Source organism: Balearica regulorum, chromosome 14 (assembly GCF_011004875.1).
Source record: "Balearica regulorum gibbericeps isolate bBalReg1 chromosome 14, bBalReg1.pri, whole genome shotgun sequence".
Lineage (NCBI taxonomy): Eukaryota > Metazoa > Chordata > Aves > Gruiformes > Gruidae > Balearica > Balearica regulorum.
In genome coordinates, this window is record NC_046197.1 from 14,729,342 (window position 1) to 14,748,154 (window position 18,813).

Genomic DNA, 18,813 nt, shown 5'->3' on the forward strand with positions numbered 1-18,813 from the left:
CAGTAAATGTAGCATCACCCTCCTCTTTAGTGCAACCAGAGGAAAATATTGTCTCCATGTTCCCAAGTTTACCTAAGGTTTGACTAAATTAACGGTCAACACAAGACTCGCACTGCATGTAGCTGAAGATAACACAGTCTCTACCTGCATCTCTACAAAAACACTGTACAGGCAAAGTATAAGGGTCAGAAAAGGAAAAAAATAGTCTTTTCTGAAGACTTTCCCAAGGCTCCAAGCTCGGAGACAGCTGTAGATACTCTGTGTTTAAGTGCACATAAATCCAAAATTTTGAATCAACACTTTAAGTGAAGGGAAATCAGCTGAACTCAAATTCAGTCTGCACCAGGTTTCAGATTCCCATTGATTATATTCTTGGAGACATATTTCTGTTAAACAATGATTTTTAACAAAAAAAAAATCAAAACTAATATGTGCAAGTTAAGGCTCACTTCAGACACAATTAGTGAACATGGCTAAAGGCTGTAGCTAATTAGCAAGACACTAGAAGCAGCGAATCACTAGAACAGGAGATAATTGCTCCATCTGAAAACTATTAAAGATTGGTTGTGACATAATCAGTGAACAGCAAAGGAAAACTCTGGAGGTACAGTGCCTTACCTCAGTGCTAATTAAAGCTAATCCAGAAATAAGATGTTTAATTACTCTTTGGTAATTCTTTTTCTAGAAAAATATTGAATGAAGAATGCATGACTCCAGCTTCAGGTGTTTTGTGCATTCAGGCTGGACGTTACAGGCTTTACATCTAGATCACACCCCTTGACTTGTTCAAGTTACTTGTCATGCTCACCACTGTCAGAGGAGATCAACAGCTATATACCTGGGGTTATAAGTCTCTTTTGACACTATACCATTCTTCTGGAAGGGTTTGGGCAGTTCAGTTCCAGCAATAGAAAGAAAAGCTGTTTACTCTGTCCAAGCACAAAGAAACATATTTTGTAGTTGGATTGCAGAATTTGTCAGAGTTCGTAGATAAGTGTATTCATGGATTCATTTGTATATAAAGCAAAAGAGAAAGAACTAGAACCAAAATGCACATCTGTTCCTAATGTACTATTTTATTGGATACCTCCTTTGGTGTTATAGGCAATAAATACTCTGTTCCTACACAATCTAGCAGAGACAATCCACAGACTGCAAGGGAGAAGGGCAAGCCCACAAGGGATCCCCGTGCAATGTACAGGGCACATTACAATGACATGTTTTCCAATATATCTGTCCTACATTGCAAGATGCATTGGAGCAGTTACACAAAGATGCCACAGGATCCCAGTAAGCAGGATGCTCCATAAAATTAGCGTAGACTAGCATATAAGAGAGAGAGAGATGAAGTTCACCTCCAAGACATGCTGCAGGGACTTGCTATCCTCTCCAGATGCCACTCATTTCATAGTCTATTTTCCATAGAAAAAAATTCCCATGGGAACTCAAGAACACCCTCTGGGCACATTGCTTTGTCTAGAAATACCCAAGCCAGCTCTGACAAGCTAGTCCAGATGTCAGGCTGACGCAGCATTGCGCACAACCTAATATAACACACTTCTTTGGGGACAGCAATTCTACTTGTAAATGGCTGATGAGAACAGAAGCAACACGTGTACATAAACATCTAAAAATGAGAGCCCAGAAAGTTAGAGCAATCTTTGGGATTTACTAACCTGGGATTTACTCTGCAGAGCAGCTAGTCTCTCCTCACTGTTTGACGATGCAGCAGGCCAAAGAAGCAGTGTTAGCTCCTTACCACAGTTTCTGGGAAGGGCAGAAGGACCCATCATGAAGGGATTTTGAGACATAGACCTGACTACTTTGAATTCAAGCAAGTGACCAAATAGCTGCAGAGGGAAAAAGCTTGGGTGACAGAGGCACAATTCAACATTTTACCATAAAGAAGGCAGCAGTAGTCTATCACTGACCCTTGAGACTGATGATGGTAACACTTCCCCAGCCACTTCACTGGCCAAAAGACAAAGAACAACATTATGGTTTAAAACTCAATCATTAGGCATCCTAAGCCTGGCCAGGTTCAGGTACTACATCATCTTATATTTGGTTACTATTGCACTACTACCTGCAGGAGAAAAGTCATAAGTTTTTATGGATAGTAGACATGCAATTAGAGAAGCCCTTAAAATATCTCCATAGCAGGGCTGTTAGTTCCTACAAAAAGGAAAAGAGAAAAAAAAATCCCCCACAAAAACAAAGTCATCCTCCAAAGCAGAGCTGATTTAGAGCAAGGGAAGTAAACTCCTTTAAGCATCCTGCAGAACTAGACACTGAACATAAAAGCCTCTACTGGTGCACATAATAGATTGTGGCTCATAGCTTATATCCAACATAAATGTCCAATCAATCAGCCTCACTTGCAATCAGCTCCAGGGACAAGAGAACCCGCAATTGGGAACAAATCCTTGTGAACCCAACAGGTGCTTCAAGAGGAAAGATACTACCAGCTACATCAGCCAGACAAGTCCAGGTAGCCTCCTTCTGCACCTTCAGCATTACTACAACAGCACATCCAACAGCAAGGGGTTCCGGAAGACAAATGCACAATGCATCCACTCTATCCATTTATTTTTATTAAAAACACAAAACAAAAGAAAACCTGACCACCACCACAAGCTGTTAAAGTCCTTTTTGTGCTTTGAAAGCACAAGCACCTTCCTCCCAGCCATACCAGAGTAGGAAACCCACAGTAAAGCTACAGCTTCTTCATTCAAAATGAAACAGAAGTCAAGCACCTAGGGAACAGGGTCTTAATTTTAAAGTGAATAAACTGCACCAGCTTTGGCATTTCTTTGTAGCATGAGACAACTGGTAGGATTATCTGAGCATTTCATCTAACAAGTTTTCTGCTACAAAAAGCAAATGTGGAATTAAGCAATGCCCTTGATCTCTCTTCCAATGGAAGTTGCAGTTTTATGGATCTCTCACTGGCTTAGGCAGCTAGGAGCATTTTGTATACAGCGAAGGCACATGGAGAAAGAGGAATATTTTTTTTAAATATCATCACATAGAGTTGCTAGGAGGTGGACTCAATGCTCAAGATGACACCTTCCAGTCCCATGTTTTAAAGAGGACCCACATGCAGCAAACAAGTGTAAAGAGATAAAGCCACAAAACAACCAGAACAGGCTCCCCTAGACACAAATTTATTTCTGCTGATTTCATGCCATAGTTATCCCATCTGAAAAAAAGCAAACCAAAATGTAACCTTCCAGCCAGCTGCAATACAGCCACAATTAGTCTCCCAGCATCTCCTAAGGACAGGAGAAGCTAGAGGCTGCAACTGTCCAAACATTACATACTTGTTCAGAGACAGCTGTATGTGAGCTTTCCAATGAGATAACAAACCATCCTGCAAAACAGACTAAGCAATTCACTCCAGCCTCACAAGCCACAGTGCAGCAGATAGCAAATACAACTGAGGAAACGTACAGGTCACATTTAATACTGTGCCCACTCACCCCAAGGTCAGCAAGAGACACAAGTATCAATGCACAAAGCCTGTAGCAAAGGCTAGGTTTTGAGCTCCATTTTCTGTAGTCAGTCATTCTTGAAACCAACCATCAGTCCCACAGAGATGATAAGCATATAACAAGTCATGCAATACAAAATGAAAAGGTTTTCACATCTCACAGCCTGCTGCAGTTTCAATGTTAGACCCACAATGTTTTGGCTATCTCTGTGGTTGGAGTTTACACTGAATGGAGAAGGGAAGGAAAAAAATCCACACAAGAAAAACCAAGCACAACAACAAAAAAAAAACAACTCAAGCTGAAGAACAAGACCTCACTTCTAAATTCTTAAACTTGAAATTCAGGATGCTGGCTACACGTGTACCACACACTTACCTTCCTCAAGCAACAGCCTCCCTCCTCAGCAGCACCTCCAACACAGCTACTGTTCACAGCACCTCCTCCCCTCGGCCCAGCTGTGCCTTTCACACCAGGCTTCAAACTGGCTACTTGGCTACAGCTGTGGCAAAGAAACGAGGTCCCTTATTAACCCTTCCAAGGTCTGCTTCCAGTATGGGGTTTTTTTGTTTGTTTTTTCACAGTTAGTCAGTTGTGATGATCCTTTGCAGGGCAAGTAGCCTTAAAAATGTTTGTTCATTCCATTTCTAATGAATTAACTCAATGACCATAAACCCCCTTGTGCTCTGTTGTCCAGGTGGGATAACAGAATCCCCTCCTGAGGAATTTCAGTCTCTACTCTGGGTTTTTTTTTTTCCATCAGCAAAATGTAAATCTACCAAAGTGAAGTCTCCTATCAAAACTGTTCAGTGCAGATGTTGGTCTGACAGAACCCCTGAGTCAGGGGCTGAAACCTGTTGAGTTTCCTGACAGCCTCCATCCCTTCTTCACAGCACTACCTCCAGCCTGCCACTGCTTTCATCAGCGCGCTCATCATCAGATGCCAAGACTGTGGTATCTTGGGAAGGAAAGATCTGAAATGATCTTCCATTTCCTTGGCTCCTTGCAAGGCCACTAAACAGAATTTCATTTCAGCGTTATCGAATTGAACTACTTTGATCACTTCAGTTATTTTCTTCCTGCTCTGTGTCATTTCCCCCTTGGGAGTAAAATGCCTTTGTGCCTAACTGCAAAGCTCCTGAATGCCTTCACAACACCGAGTTGCTGCTCTCCACTCCCAAGCCAGCCAGAGGAGCAGGCTGCACAAGATAATCAATGCCTGGATGTGATTGGCACACAAATGAGGAGCTCAAGTGATAAGAAAGATATGGAGAAAGAGATTTTTTTGCTGAGTTTGCAGCCCTAGTAAAACCTTTTTTTTTTTTTTTTTTTTTTTTTTGCTTGAAAGTTCATATCGAAATTGGTCCATTCTGTTCATCATTTAAGAATAACTGTGGACTTCTTGGTGATTCTAATTAAGATCTCATACAACAGCATCCAGGAGGAACACTGTATATCTCCAGGTAGCCAACGAATGAGTGTTGTTTAGCTCATCACCTCTCAGCTTGACTGCAATGCCGAGGCATGAAGCATTCAACATGCTGGATCCTTTAGCTGGTACAGAATACTGTAACCCCTATCTTGGGTTATGTCACAGCCATAGACATACCCCATTTGCTCTCCATGCCTTCTGCTGCCTTCTCAGTCAGTGTCACATCCAGTTTGCAGTCTCAGTGTTTGTTTTTACATTTGTGTACAAATAAGCCTGGACACAAGAAACCTAAAAGGCTGCTCAGCACCTTCAACACTACACTGCAATGCAGCTGGTTGTCATAAGGGAAAAGGCATCCGGGAGGAAACAACAGTTCTCAGTGGCCGGGACTGTGGAATAAACCCGCTGGGAAGTAAGATCTTCCTAAACACACACACAGTAAAATACTAATGCCATAAAATGGCAAAGTTAGAGAACTGTATTCAGTGCATGTATTATATTTCTTTGGCCTTGCCTTTTTTTATATCACAACATAATTGCTCAAGTCTCTACATTCCAAAACAAAAAATATCCATTGCAAACACTTTTCTCCAAGAAGAAGCACAAAGAATAGCATGCACCAGAGTTACTCACCACACTGCTGAACATCACCTGGAGATGAGTGAGAAGGGGCCTTCTCACAGCCATCTACTGTGAGAAGTTAATTTTCATTTGGCCTACAAGCATGTGATTAAGATCCTTCATCACAGTGATGAAGACTATGGCAGTCATTCTGTCTATGGCCTCTTATGCCTGCTGTAGTGGCCACGTAAACCACACTACACCTCTCTTCTCACCCTTTCCTTTCCTTTTGGCAAGTTTGGGAGCTGAAGCAGTGAATTTATTCCAGCAACAAAGCTTATCCGTGGCAACACAGGCTGTTGTAGAGAGATTGGCTCCATTCCCCCCTCCCCCTTACAACACTCCATCAGGCTGAGAACACTTCTGGGCAGCTACCACTGAAGTTTCTTCCAAACATGAGTTTAATTTGTGTTATACATGACATAAGCCCCCAACTGGAGCTGACCTGCTAGCATCCAGCTTATTTGTAGCTGAATAAGCAAAACAACCGTTTGCTTTCTACCTGTTAGGTCAGTGACATTGATTTCCTCTGACTGCAATGGCTGCAGATCTTTACACACAGAAAAGGGAGAAATGAAAGTATACAAGTTGTTCAGGGAGCTGCTGCATGCCATGGGAAGTGGAGATTCAGGTTTGCTTTTCTTTTCCAGGTTTGCGTGATTGGCTAGTCCTGCACTAAGCCCCTGGTTCCTAGCTGTCCACAGCTATTCACATTTTCTCAAGACACATTACCCAGGATGGACAGAGATGAATAATTAAGTCAGAGGGATGCATTAGGACTTGTGAAAGTGGCATTTGGAATATCAGCAGAAGGAGAGAGTGCTGCAACTCTTTCTCGTGTTCAGAGGTCTGCTCCTTTTAGTGTCAAGTCCTTGGTCCATTTGCTGTTGTCACAATCATTAACGTCATTAGCAGCTTCCGTGCTCTGAGGATGCAGACGGCACTAAGTGGCCAAATTCTAGACCATGAGCTTGGCTATGAACTGCCCCATCCAAAACATAAGGCACCCAAGACACAATCCTCTCCCAGCCCTCCAGTGTGACTGGACTCCACAAGAGTCATGTCCTCCTAGACAAGAGGCTGTGGGTTCATAGTCAAGTGAACACTTGAGGCAGCAACATCAGACTGTCCTTCACATGCACCCTTCAACTCCAGAGCTTTGTGTTTCCCTGATGGAACAGACAGGGAGATCTCCTCAGAGATGTGAAATAGTCTCACTGAAAGAAAGGTCCTAGTGCCTGCAGCAGGTATTAGACACCAGCAAGCACGTCAGACACCCTCCATTACATGTCTCTTAATAAAAGTCTTCAAAGTACAATAGTATTAGAAAGGCACTAAAGAAACCCTGAATCATGATAGCAACTATTAGTTTGGGCCAGGGCAGTGAAATTGATTTATTATATGCTGCTCTTCAGACACAGTCTGCCTCTATACTTAGAAAATGTCAATTAATTTATGGACATGGAGCTTTTATCCCTCTCCTGATACGTGGCACGTCCTCTCCCCATTTCAATTTGTTGGCTCACTTTGTTATGTGAAATTCAGCAGAAAAGGGGCAAGCCGTTCACCCTGGGAAGCTATTGGTCTGACAGGGAGAACAGAAACTGCCTTTAATTGTCCAGGAAAGTGTCTGAACCCAACCTCAGCAGCCAGCCTTGGCCTGGGGAACTCAGAGGAGCTGTAAGACACACAGTTATGAGACACATATCATTTTTCATAGTGCTGGGGGACTGGCTTCAATTAAAGAAGATGGCCATCCTATAAAATCTGTAGCATTTATGGCATTTTGGCATCAGAGACAGGACCCAGAACACTCACTTAGGATTAGGAGAGCAGACTTCATGTACATCCCTCTCATGTTCATATACTCTCACCAGGGGCAGCTGCTGCCATCAGTTCATCTGAGTTACCCTTATATTAGTGCACATAGAGGGAATATCCCTTCCATGGACTGCCTGTCTCACTGTACCTTTTCTTTTCACAAGTCTGGAGGAACCATAGATAATCACAATATGGGATGGCTCAACACTGAAAGGAAGTTGGCTTCGGTCTCCTTTCCCCCTTAATCCTCTGCAGCAATCATCATGCTGACACCAGCCCTTACGACCTCCACAACTGAACATCACTTCTTCAGCCTCAGGGTTCAGACTAGAGGTCTTGACACTTCACACGCAGCTGACGATTGCTGTGACGGAGGGATGCAAGGATAGGCAGCTGCTCATGCTATGAGATAGCTGTAAGCTACAGAGCTAAAAATAATGACAGTTCCTTGAGAAATAATGCCAAGAAGGCTTGCCATAGCTTGGGAAATAAGGCCTAGACATGGTTTGTTTTTGAGAATGATTTTAGTACATGTTCCCCAGTTCTCAGCACTTTCAGCCTGCTCTGAGCACTAACTGCATTTCTCTGCTCCCTGCTTACACCGTGCAGGATTACAGGGTGAACATCTTCCTGCGACAGCAGTGGAATGACCCACGGCTGGCGTACAATGAGTACCCTGATGACTCTCTGGACCTGGACCCCTCTATGCTGGACTCCATCTGGAAGCCTGACCTGTTCTTCGCTAATGAGAAAGGGGCCCATTTCCATGAGATTACCACAGACAACAAGCTTCTGAGGATCTCCAGAAACGGCAATGTCCTCTACAGCATCAGGTGAGGTGACTCAATGTGGAGAGCTCCACCGAGGTGGGGGAGGGCAGAGCTAAACTCCCACTGTCTAAGCCTAAAATGAGAAAGTGAAGACTTTGAGCATGCCATTGGATAAAAGAAATTGAGGGGGTTTAAAAGTGAGAGATCATAATAATTAACAATGTCATAGAAATGTGGTGGGAAGGGACCTCTGGAGATCTCCCATGCAACCTCCTTCTGACAATTGACAACAACAGATCAGGTCAGCTGTGGCTTTGTCTGGCAATATTGAAATACCTCATGGATGGAGATCCAGCCTGTGACAGAGTTTCATCCTCCCTCTGGGGCAGATTCCTTCACACAAATATCACTGAAAAGTGAAATATATTCTTATTTTCCTGACCAATACTGGTTTGTTTGTTTGGGGTTTTTTTAATTAAATACAGCTACACAAGCTAAAAGAAAGAAAGAAGTCATTAACCAGCTCCTCATGTTGACCTTTACATCCAGCATTAACCTGTGCAGTGGGGTATACAGTTCCCTGTTTGCATATCTAAGCATATCCAAGCACATCCTTGTGGGAGCAAAGTCATGTGCTGTAACTGAAGAAGTCTTTCTGCAGCCACCCCAAGAAGAAGTTGAAAAAAGTTTGGAATCCTTCTGAGAAAGAGCCACCAGCTACCTGAGCTTCAAGTCCTGATTCTGCATTAGTAGCTTCCATTTAAAAGAAAGCATGCAGAACACCATTATATTTCTTCATGGTTAAATTAGAAGATGCACATCCAAAAGGACTGGGCAGCCTGGCAGTACTCTATACCACACATTAATGAAGAGCTTGAAACAGAGATAAATTTTCCTGTTCCTCATGCCTCCCACCAGAAGTCAGGATCTTGGAGCAGGATGGTGCTTTCAAAAGGCATGGAGATTGCACACCATGAGCTGGGCTGGCTCTGGGACAGCAGAGACGACTGCATAGCTGGGGCTACTTCCACACCCCCAGGTAGCTCTGTCCTCAAGATCTGCTAAGACACAACTATGCCTAGGACATTTATTTTCAGAAACAGTTTTATTTGCAGAAGGGAGAGAAAAAATTGAATGAAAAAGGGAGGATGGGAAATGCCTCCTTACATCAGTAGTTGAATCCATGTTGGAGCAGAAGGCTGTGGTTACTTCAGCCAGATGGTCACCACATGCTGCTGCTTCTACAACAGGCAGAAAAGTAATAACCAGGAAGGTGTCAGCATATTGAGACCATGCATACTGAGATCAAGGGTTAGTCTGGGAAGGAATTGCTCATCACTATTTTTTTCAGTCCAAGGACTTCTGCTCCTCACTAGTAGATTCCTTAAGATCCCTAATGTAAAATTACTGGAGATATTATAGTAACACAAGCCTAAAACCAGCTGTATGACATGAAAACTAGTAGAAGCCTATGCAAAACTGTGTTTTGAAAGTGGCAGCAATTCCTGACAAAAAAATTAGGGAAACTGCTAAGTTGAGCTCCATGGCTTTGTCTCAGCATAACTCTTCCCATTCATCCCTTTATCGCTAGATCCAAGAATCAGTCAGTGAAGCTGAATTAATTGCACTGAATTTCCCACAGGAAATCAATCCAATCCTCCACCTTCACTTCACTTCCAACTCCATCCACTCTTTATTTCAAACCAATGAAATTAAGATCAAACTTCATGAGCTTAAAGAGGGAAAGTTTAACTCTATCCTGAAAACTTTTTCACCTCATGTATAATGTAAATTTGCTGAATGTACGCACACTCCATCTCACATTGCAGCTCCCAGTGGCAGCCATGGGGAAGAAAAAGCAGCACGGAGCTGTAAAATGGATCATAAACAGCTTAATTCTGCAAAGTAGACAGCCTCCATCAAACATCCAGGTGATTCCAGTCCAAAGACCAGATCCCTGATGGCCAAAACAGTCAGAGAATTGCCATGCATGTTGGCTGAATGTGAAGCCTCACATTTCTTAATTACTAAAAACAGGCAGGTAGTAAAACCGCCACCAGCATCTTGGCAGGGAGCATGGCACAGAGTCCTGTTCCAGATGGGTTTGCAGGAGCACAGAGGAGGAATAACGGGCCACCACAGCCCGGGGGATGCCCTGCGAAACAGAGCAAAGACTCAGCAGGGGCATGGAGCAATGTGGCTGAGCTGATCACTCTCTTCAAGGCAAAAACTTTTACTGTTTTTAAAAAAAGAACTTTCTTATCTACCTCATTTCCAAATGAAAATATAGGTTTCTTTTAAAGCACATTTTCCTGTGAAAACAGAAAAAAGGGGGAAGATGGAAGAGCACCATGTAAATGTAAAGAGTTTCCAAAAGGAGAAATAGTCTTTCCCCTTAAAAAAAAAAGTTGCCATCTAAAGTGCTCTGCCATTTTCTAACTGGCTCTTTGCTACTACTATTTGCAATAGTCAAACTCCAGTCAAGGCACTTACAAGAAGGTGGACTTCGTCCCATGGACCGAACACTCAGCATGGTCAGCACTGTGCTCACCCAAAATCACCCTTGAGGATTTCACTCTCTGATCCCTTCTCAGCACACACTTGTCCAGCATGTGCTCAGCACCTCATGACTGAGTTGCAGCCACAGTCACCCCTGTTTCACATCTGGCAGATATTTACAGTAAATTCTTCTCAAGCGGCTTGTCTGAAGATCTAATTGAAGGCTCATCTCTCTGATCAGAGATGGCATCCCCTGACAGAGATGCGATGAGAAAAACAAAGTGGGCCAAGGCTAGTGGTGACTCTCTTCTACTCAGGCGTTTGTTTAAATACAGAAAATGCAGTCGCTTTAATAAAGAGGAAGCTTGAACAGGTGGATTCTTTCTACTGTCACAACATCTTCTGTCCCAACATGCCTCTAAACTCAAGCAGAGAATTTCTTCCAACATCAGGATTTAAGTTAAAATATCTTTCCCTCCTGCTAAGTTTCTAGTAGGTTGAAAAATTCAATTTCTGTCCCCCAGGAAATTTTGCTATTTCTACATCAAGGCAAAAAGCTGAAAAATCTAAACACTTCAGGGAACAGCATTTTCAGCATTATCAAACCAAATAACACGATTCTAGCTATCTGAATCAAATCATTTAATATCAGCTTGTTGAACCAAACAAACATTTTGAGCATAGATCATGGTATAGGGCAGCACAGCAATATACCACAGAAAACACAGCCTGCACCTAGAGGAAAATGGAGCTCGAGAGCCAAAAGTAGAGGTCTCAGGAGGCACAGCAGGAACTCAGGAAGATACAGAGGTCCATATCGACTTACCACAGGGCATTTTCCCTACAGAAAATCCCACCAAACTCTCTCTTTTCCCTCACGGCAACATGTGATCTTGTTCAAAGTTGGTTGGGTTTGGGTTTTGTTTCTTTTTTTTTCCTGACACAGAAACATTCTGTTGAAAGATTTCCAAACAGTCCCAGTCTCTAGAAATGTATCTGGGGGGGTCCAGAGGATGGGGTTTGGCTTGCTGCTAATCCAGACTGTCGTGAACCTGAGGCAACAAATTAAGAGAGAAGCAGCGAAACTGTTTGGTGTGGGAACTCTTTGTTCTGCACAGTCCAAAACAACATTGCAATGAAACGCCATCTGCAGCAGGTGACTCTGCCGGGAATTATATCACAGATCCAAATGCTCGGCATTTCTAATGCTTTACAACACTGCGTGTGAAAACACAGGCAGGGAAGAGGTGAATGAGTCATTCCCTCCAGCACACCAGTGTGTCTCGGGCAAGGTACCAGCCTGTTTGTAACATTGGATGTCCGAGGGGGTTCACTCCCTCATCAGTACCACAAACTGTTTGGCATTCCCCTGTGCTGTCTTCTCTCTTCAGGATTACGCTGACTCTGGCCTGCCCCATGGACCTGAAGAACTTCCCCATGGACGTGCAGACGTGCATCATGCAGTTAGAAAGCTGTGAGTTCCCCGTACATCTCCATTCTGGAGAGGAGACAACGTGTTTTCCCTCTCCCTCTCCCCTGCCATCTCCATCCCCATCTGCAACCCATTCCCAGTTCAGCCTTCCCTGGAGGCTTACTCAAGAACCACTTGCTCAGGATTTTCCGTTCGGCACATGTGACATTTCCTAGAGAAGCCAAACCTGAAAAGATCCCCCGAGAGAAGCCCTGGCTTGCTTGTATTTACATTGGCCTTTCACCGTGGAGGGGAAAGGTGAAAGTGTTTTCAGCTGCAAATGGGAATTTTTCTCTCTGAATGAACATCTGCCCCTTGTACATGTTACTTATCCCAAAGGAGGGAAAGACAATGAACAAATTCATTCAGAGAAAGAGGTCAAGTTTGAAAAAAATAGCAAACAGCTCAACAAGCCAAATTCAAGAAGAAATGTGATTTATCTCAGACAATTCATTGCACATCGTCACAGCTGCAGTGCAGGTCATTACCCTAGTTTTTACCATATGCTTAAGCAGTTCTGTCTCAACCCAAATCCCATTCATTACAGCATTGCTAAGGAGGGCCAGGATAAGTCCCTGCCTCCAAGCATAGCTCTCTTCTAAAAATTTGTCCCTTTCTAGATCAGTATTTAATATGTGTCACATGGTATTTGTCCCCTCCTCTCAACAGTTGGCTACACGATGAACGATCTCATATTTGAGTGGCAAGAAAAAGGAGCCGTGCAAGTTGCTGATGGGCTGACATTGCCTCAGTTTATCCTCAAAGAAGAAAAAGACTTGAGATACTGCACAAAGCACTACAACACAGGTCAGTGCTGTTTACCCTTAGCTGCTGGGTTCATTAGAGAAGAATTCAGGCCTGTGCATTTGCCAGAGACTCTTGCTATGTCTGACGGCACTCTGGTGATAGAAGCCTTGTCCTACATGGCTAGGAATAATACAAATGCGAATACACATACATATGTTACCAGTAAATATACACATATATAGCCAATATAAAGCTAATAGACACAAATAGGCGGAACCTTCTTGGCCCCAGTAACATCTGCATGAGTTTAAGAGTGTGTGGTCTGCACCTTCTCTCACAACATCTTTTACCTTTGATGCAAGGGAGCAGCTGAAATTTAAGTGACAAAGGACATACTGCCAAGAGCTTTCTTGTTGTACATTTGTATTTCAGAACCGGGCAACAGCTGTTAATTTCCTCCTCTAACAAGACTCTGGTTCTAGGCAATGCAAGGAAAGTCCCCAAACAATAGCTGAAAACAGGAGGTTCACTGTGCCGTATCAGTAGTCTTCCATGTATCTCCCATCTTTCTCAGGCAAGTTCACCTGTATAGAAGCTCGTTTCCACCTGGAGCGGCAGATGGGCTATTACTTGATCCAGATGTACATCCCCAGCCTCCTTATTGTCATTCTGTCCTGGATCTCCTTCTGGATCAATATGGATGCTGCACCTGCTCGCGTTGGCCTGGGGATCACCACAGTGCTTACTATGACCACGCAGAGCTCTGGTTCCCGAGCATCACTGCCCAAGGTAGGGAACACACTTATCTTCGCAGAGGGGCAAAACGTGTACTTTCTGGGGACAGCACATAAATAAGTCACCACATAGATCTTCCTGCTCAACGCAAGAGCCATTCTTCTGCCATTGCCCTATACCAGTTCAAGAGCAAGCAGAACAAATTCCAGTACCCTCGTGCTAAAGTTTTAGCAGAGTTGCTATGACTAGCAGTAAAACTTCCCCTAAGATTCAGCACTCACCCCAAGATCTGCTACAGATCCCAGTAACAAGGAGGTCTGTACCTTACAAACCCCTGCAACAACCACACGTGGATACGCACTCTACATTCTAGCTTTTTACTCACCTGACCATCATACTTTTATAATAGTACTTAATTTCCCTGTTATGAAGGGCTTCTGGTATGATCAGATTGGAATACTATTTTCCTTGCATATAAACCATCACAATCAAGACCCGGATAAATTAAAAACCGTGGAATTATTGCTGCTTAAGAGCCCAGGAGCAGTTTCAGTGGCCTGATAATACATTCATGTTAAATGAGCTAGATTTTGGTATCCAGGAGCAGATGTGAACTATAAAATGGCTTGATCAATGCCTTACCTTGGGAGTAACATGTAAAATAGCAAGCAAAAAGGCATTTGGGTGAAGAAGCCACACCATCTCACTCTCTCTCTGACTCCTAGGTGTCCTACGTGAAGGCCATAGACATCTGGATGGCCGTGTGCTTGCTGTTTGTGTTCTCTGCACTTCTAGAGTACGCTGCCGTCAACTTTGTGTCTCGGCAGCACAAAGAGCTGCTCAGGTTCAGAAGGAAGAGGAGGCACCATAAGGTAATACATAAAGCATGAATGACACAGCTGGAATCTGTCCCAGCAGAACATCACTACATGGTCAACTGAACCGAGCCACTACCTCCCAGGGAAGTCGTCAGTATATGGTTAGATGTTAAAGAGGGTCACACATCAAAAAGCAGCACTACCTCAGTGAATTGTGTCTCTTCTAACAGTCTTGCTGACCCCAGGAGTCTAGCAAGCTGGGTTTTGTTAGCTAGCCAAGTGGTCTAAGCCAAAAGAGCTGTTCTCAACAGAACAATTTTCACACAGCAATGTTCTGGTCTGAGTTCTCCTCTTCAGAAGACACAGTGAGGGCTGGGGGGAGGCGGGCAGGGAGGTGTGAGGGATGTCTGTCAGAGAACAGCATCCCCCAACAAGACAGCCTACATTAGCCCGGAGGTAAGTGACACCTCTTTTGATTCTGTCATCTCCATGTTCAAAAGCATCTGCTTCTCAGACTGACTGCAAATTCCTCTTGAAGGAAAACAGCATTATTCTCAGCCTTAGCCTCGCTCCGTGCTTACTCGCCATGACTGACACCAACCCGAGCAGCATGCATCACACAGACACACATCTCCTGCAGCCTGGACTCTGCTAGATTTTAGGCTGAGGTACCAGAGCAAAGATTTCACCTCACAGGATGCACCAGAAAGAAACATAAAGGTGATTGTAATCACAAGAGCAAAAGCACTTAAAAATTGTCCTTGATTAACTAGTAGAATCAGGTAGGTGGTATCAAATTTTCAGCACCAGCCTGAGAGGCTGCCCTCAAGCTAGCATTAAAAGGCCAGTAAATTTGCTAAGAAAGAAAAACACAGAAAATTTTTCTGATGGGAATCTCAAGAGAGCCCCTAGGAGACCACCAAGGTCTGCCTAAAATATTCCTCACAGGTATTTGCCTACCCTGTATTTTAAAGAGCCCTCCGTGATCTACCCCGCCCAGAGACACTCCCCACCCACCCCCCCCATTCCATTGCTTCACTGTCCCAGCCGTTAAAAGTCCTTCCCAGGGTCTAACCTGTCCTACAGCAGTTCACAGTGTGTGCTTGGAAAACTGCCATCATTCCAGGAGGCACTGGGGGCCAAGGAGCAGGAATCCCTGTCTCTTTGTAGATTTGCCTCTTTCTGCTTCAGCTGTCCTGTCTGCAAAACAGGAGATAATTGTTCACTCGTCCCCAGCCCAGTCAGGACCAGGGATGAAAAATGTTGAACAAATGCAAGGGAAAAGAAGTAACAGATGAGACCATCAGCACTCGTTGATTTTGTCTGGCCAGAGCAAGACACTGCCATCTCAAAATCAACCGAGGCGGTTTTGGTTCAGAAGATGCAGCCTGCTGAATAGAGCTAAAGCTAAAACCACCCAACACGGGTGCCTCGTAGTGCTTTTATCTCTTCAGCTAAATTCAGACATCCTGTCTCTGGATCTGTGCTGTTGTATGCAGATTGTTCTGTTGATAAAACAATAAGGAGAAAAGAGCCACTAATATACAGATGAGTTTAAAAGATATTTGCCAGAGATGTTCCATTGAACACAAGGCTGCTATTACAATCCCTACCCAATCTCACAGCAGTTTAATTGGAACAAAGCATAAACAAAAACACTTGCAAAAGCAAAATGAGCAAGGTTTGCAGGCTCATCAGAAAACTAGGAGCTGACTGCAAATATGCAAATGGGTTAGTGCAGCTGCCAAAGATCCTAATTGCTCTGTCCCGATGTCCTGACTTGTCTGGGTAGCTCTGCTGGTTTAAGTATAACATGCCAGGCTGAAAATAAGTGGGATGTTTCAGTGGTACATGCTGGTGGAGGCAGCTGGGGACTGGACCAGCCCATGCCCACATTTATTAGGTCCGCGCAAATCAAAACCCCTCCAGGTCCTCATCCACCCTCATGCCGGTGCCTCCTCCGCAGTGCAGGTTCTGGCCACCCGTACAGTCGAACTCCTGCATAGCTTCTCATTGGAAAATCAGCCTTTTAACTGAAAAATTCTCTCCAAGAGAAGAATTTCTGTGAACATTGACTCCTAGCTCACCAAGTGTTTCTTACTAGATCATCAGCACCTGGACTCAGTCAGCCCTGAGAACAGCTGGGTCCTAATTTTTGGTACCTCAGTTTCCCCAACCAGAGCACTGTCTCCTCACAGAGGCAGTTAGGAGGCAAAGACATTTAAGGATTGTCAAGTCTCAGATGCCAGGGACCAGAGATACACCAAGGGGACACAACCAGAGCAGGAAAGAATTACCCAAAGGCCTGCAAATTTGAATTAGCCAGGACTCTGAAACAAATAAAACTGCTGGTAGGTCACACAACTCACCAGCTTGCCACCCTCTCCCCAAACAAAAAAACACCAAAACACCCACAAACCACCAAAACAAAAAAAAAACCCAAAGAAAGAAGGCTTGAATTTATTTGGATTGTTTTGCTTTGCTCAGATATGCTGGCGTGCTCTCCCGTCTGCTCCTCCATCCCATGCAGCTACCCGCTCGATACAGGGGCCATCCAGAAAAGACACTCTGTAAAAAAGAGAGGAAGGGGCAGCAGGGCACACCGGGCAGGTGTGAGGGGGTCAGTAGGTCAGCACTGGGGTACACAGTGTGGGTCAGCCCCCATGACAGATAATTAGTGCCAATTAGCCTCACAGACCTGTAGCAAGAGACTTGGGTTTCTGACCCTGCCTCTGCAACTCATTGGTTGTATTACTTTGGCCAAACTTGAGTTTTCCTGTGATTACATGCCCGTGTTTGATAAAATAGGGCTAAATTGTTCTGAGAAGCCTGCAAGGTCCCCACCAAAACCCAGCAATAACATTTGCCTTTAGACTGGAAAATAAATTATTTTTCTCACTCAGTAATCGGAATTAGCACAAGCAGCCATGGCTTACCATTGACGCACAGAAGGGCACCTCACCTAAAAGATGGCTAGTGGGGAGGGGCTGTGGGGCTCGGGGGGGGTCCCATGGGCAGGCGAGCGGAGGGCTGGTTGCACGTTGTCTGCAGAGGTCTTTTCCTGGACAGGTCTCGGCACCTGCGTGTCCATGTAACTCCGTAGGAAGTCACACGCTGTGGCTTCCACTACGTGAGTTCCATGGAGCCCACTCCTTCTGGGCAAGCTGACACCGCACAGGCAAAGCAAAGAAGGTGCTGATGGGGGGGGGGGGGGGGGAGGGGGGAGGCAGAGGCAAAACAGGGGATGCAGTTGGAAAAATGAAATCAGTACCATAAACCCTTCAAGTATGTCAAAGACCCCAATGAGGTGGAAGTCAGTCCTGTTCTCCATGGGGTGCCTGGATCCCCTGATTTGCATCTGTGCATCACACAGCTGGCACCCCTCTATAAGGCTGATCTCTCAAGAGCAGAGGGTTTGTCCAAGGGTGCTGAGGTTGGGGCATGACAGAGGTGTCTTTCCCTTGCAGACCAGGGAGCTGTCAGTGGAGAGCCTTATAGTGAGGGTGCACTGTCTATATCTCATTTTAAGTAGAGTCCCATGCTGAATCTGTTTCAGGAGGATGAAGCTGGTGAAGGCAGGTTCAACTTCACTGCCTACGGGATGGGACCAGCTTGCCTACAAGCCAAGGATGGCATCTCCGTCAAGGGTGCCAACAACAACAACACAGCCAACCCGGTTCCCCCGCCGTCCCGCTCCCCCGAGGAGATGCGAAAGCTCTTCATTCAGCGAGCCAAGAAGATCGACAAGATCTCACGCATCGGCTTCCCCATGGCATTCCTCATCTTCAACATTTTCTACTGGATCATCTACAAGATTGTCCGCAGAGAGGATGTGCACAACCAGTGAGGGAAGGGGAGCAGCTGGGAGGGAGCGAGCAATCCTTTATATATGTGCAATAGCAATGCAGCAATGCATGAATTTAAGAATGTGGCAATATTTACTAAAAAAAAAAAAAGGGGGGGGGGGAGGGGGGCTGGGAGGGACTTTTAATCATTTGAACTGAGGATAACCAGCACAGGGAGGAGAAGAAAAAGCTCTTGATTGGGGAAGTGCAGGGTGGGGGTTAGTTTTACGGCATAGGAAGGTTTGGATTGCTCCAGCTGCAATCCAAGCAGTGTAATATATTAATATATATTCATGCTTAATTATAATGCAAAAAGAAAACAATCAAAAAAAAGATAAACAAAAAAAATTCCTTTTTTTTAGGCTATTAACAGCTTAGATTCTCAAGTCACTGGAATGATTCATAATTCCATGTGCAGGAACGACTGCAATTACGCTTTATCTGACTTTTGCTATAGAAAGGCCATACCAGTCAAGCACGTGGGGAAGAAAAGCCCTAACAAAAGGGGAAAAAGAAAAAACCACAAAGATAATAATTCTATGCGTCTCTAGGTTTTGCACTTT

At 44.4% G+C, this 18,813-nt stretch overlaps 1 protein-coding gene across 2 annotated transcripts in view; it reads left to right on the forward strand.

Annotated features, from left to right (window-relative positions):
* The window catches only part of GLRA1 (glycine receptor alpha 1), a 38,494-nt gene extending 20,242 nt beyond the window's left edge, over positions 1-18,252 (forward strand). The window contains exons 4-9 of one of the 2 annotated variants that reach the window (XM_075766283.1): positions 7,975-8,198; positions 12,026-12,108; positions 12,775-12,912; positions 13,427-13,641; positions 14,313-14,459; positions 17,938-18,252. In XM_075766283.1, coding sequence (XP_075622398.1) covers positions 7,975-8,198; positions 12,026-12,108; positions 12,775-12,912; positions 13,427-13,641; positions 14,313-14,459; positions 17,938-18,252 — 1,122 coding nt within the window. The remainder of the gene's footprint in view (positions 1-7,974; positions 8,199-12,025; positions 12,109-12,774; positions 12,913-13,426; positions 13,642-14,312; positions 14,460-17,937) is intronic. The other variant, XM_075766284.1, reaches the window with a different exon arrangement.
* The last annotated feature ends 561 nt before the right edge of the window (positions 18,253-18,813 follow it).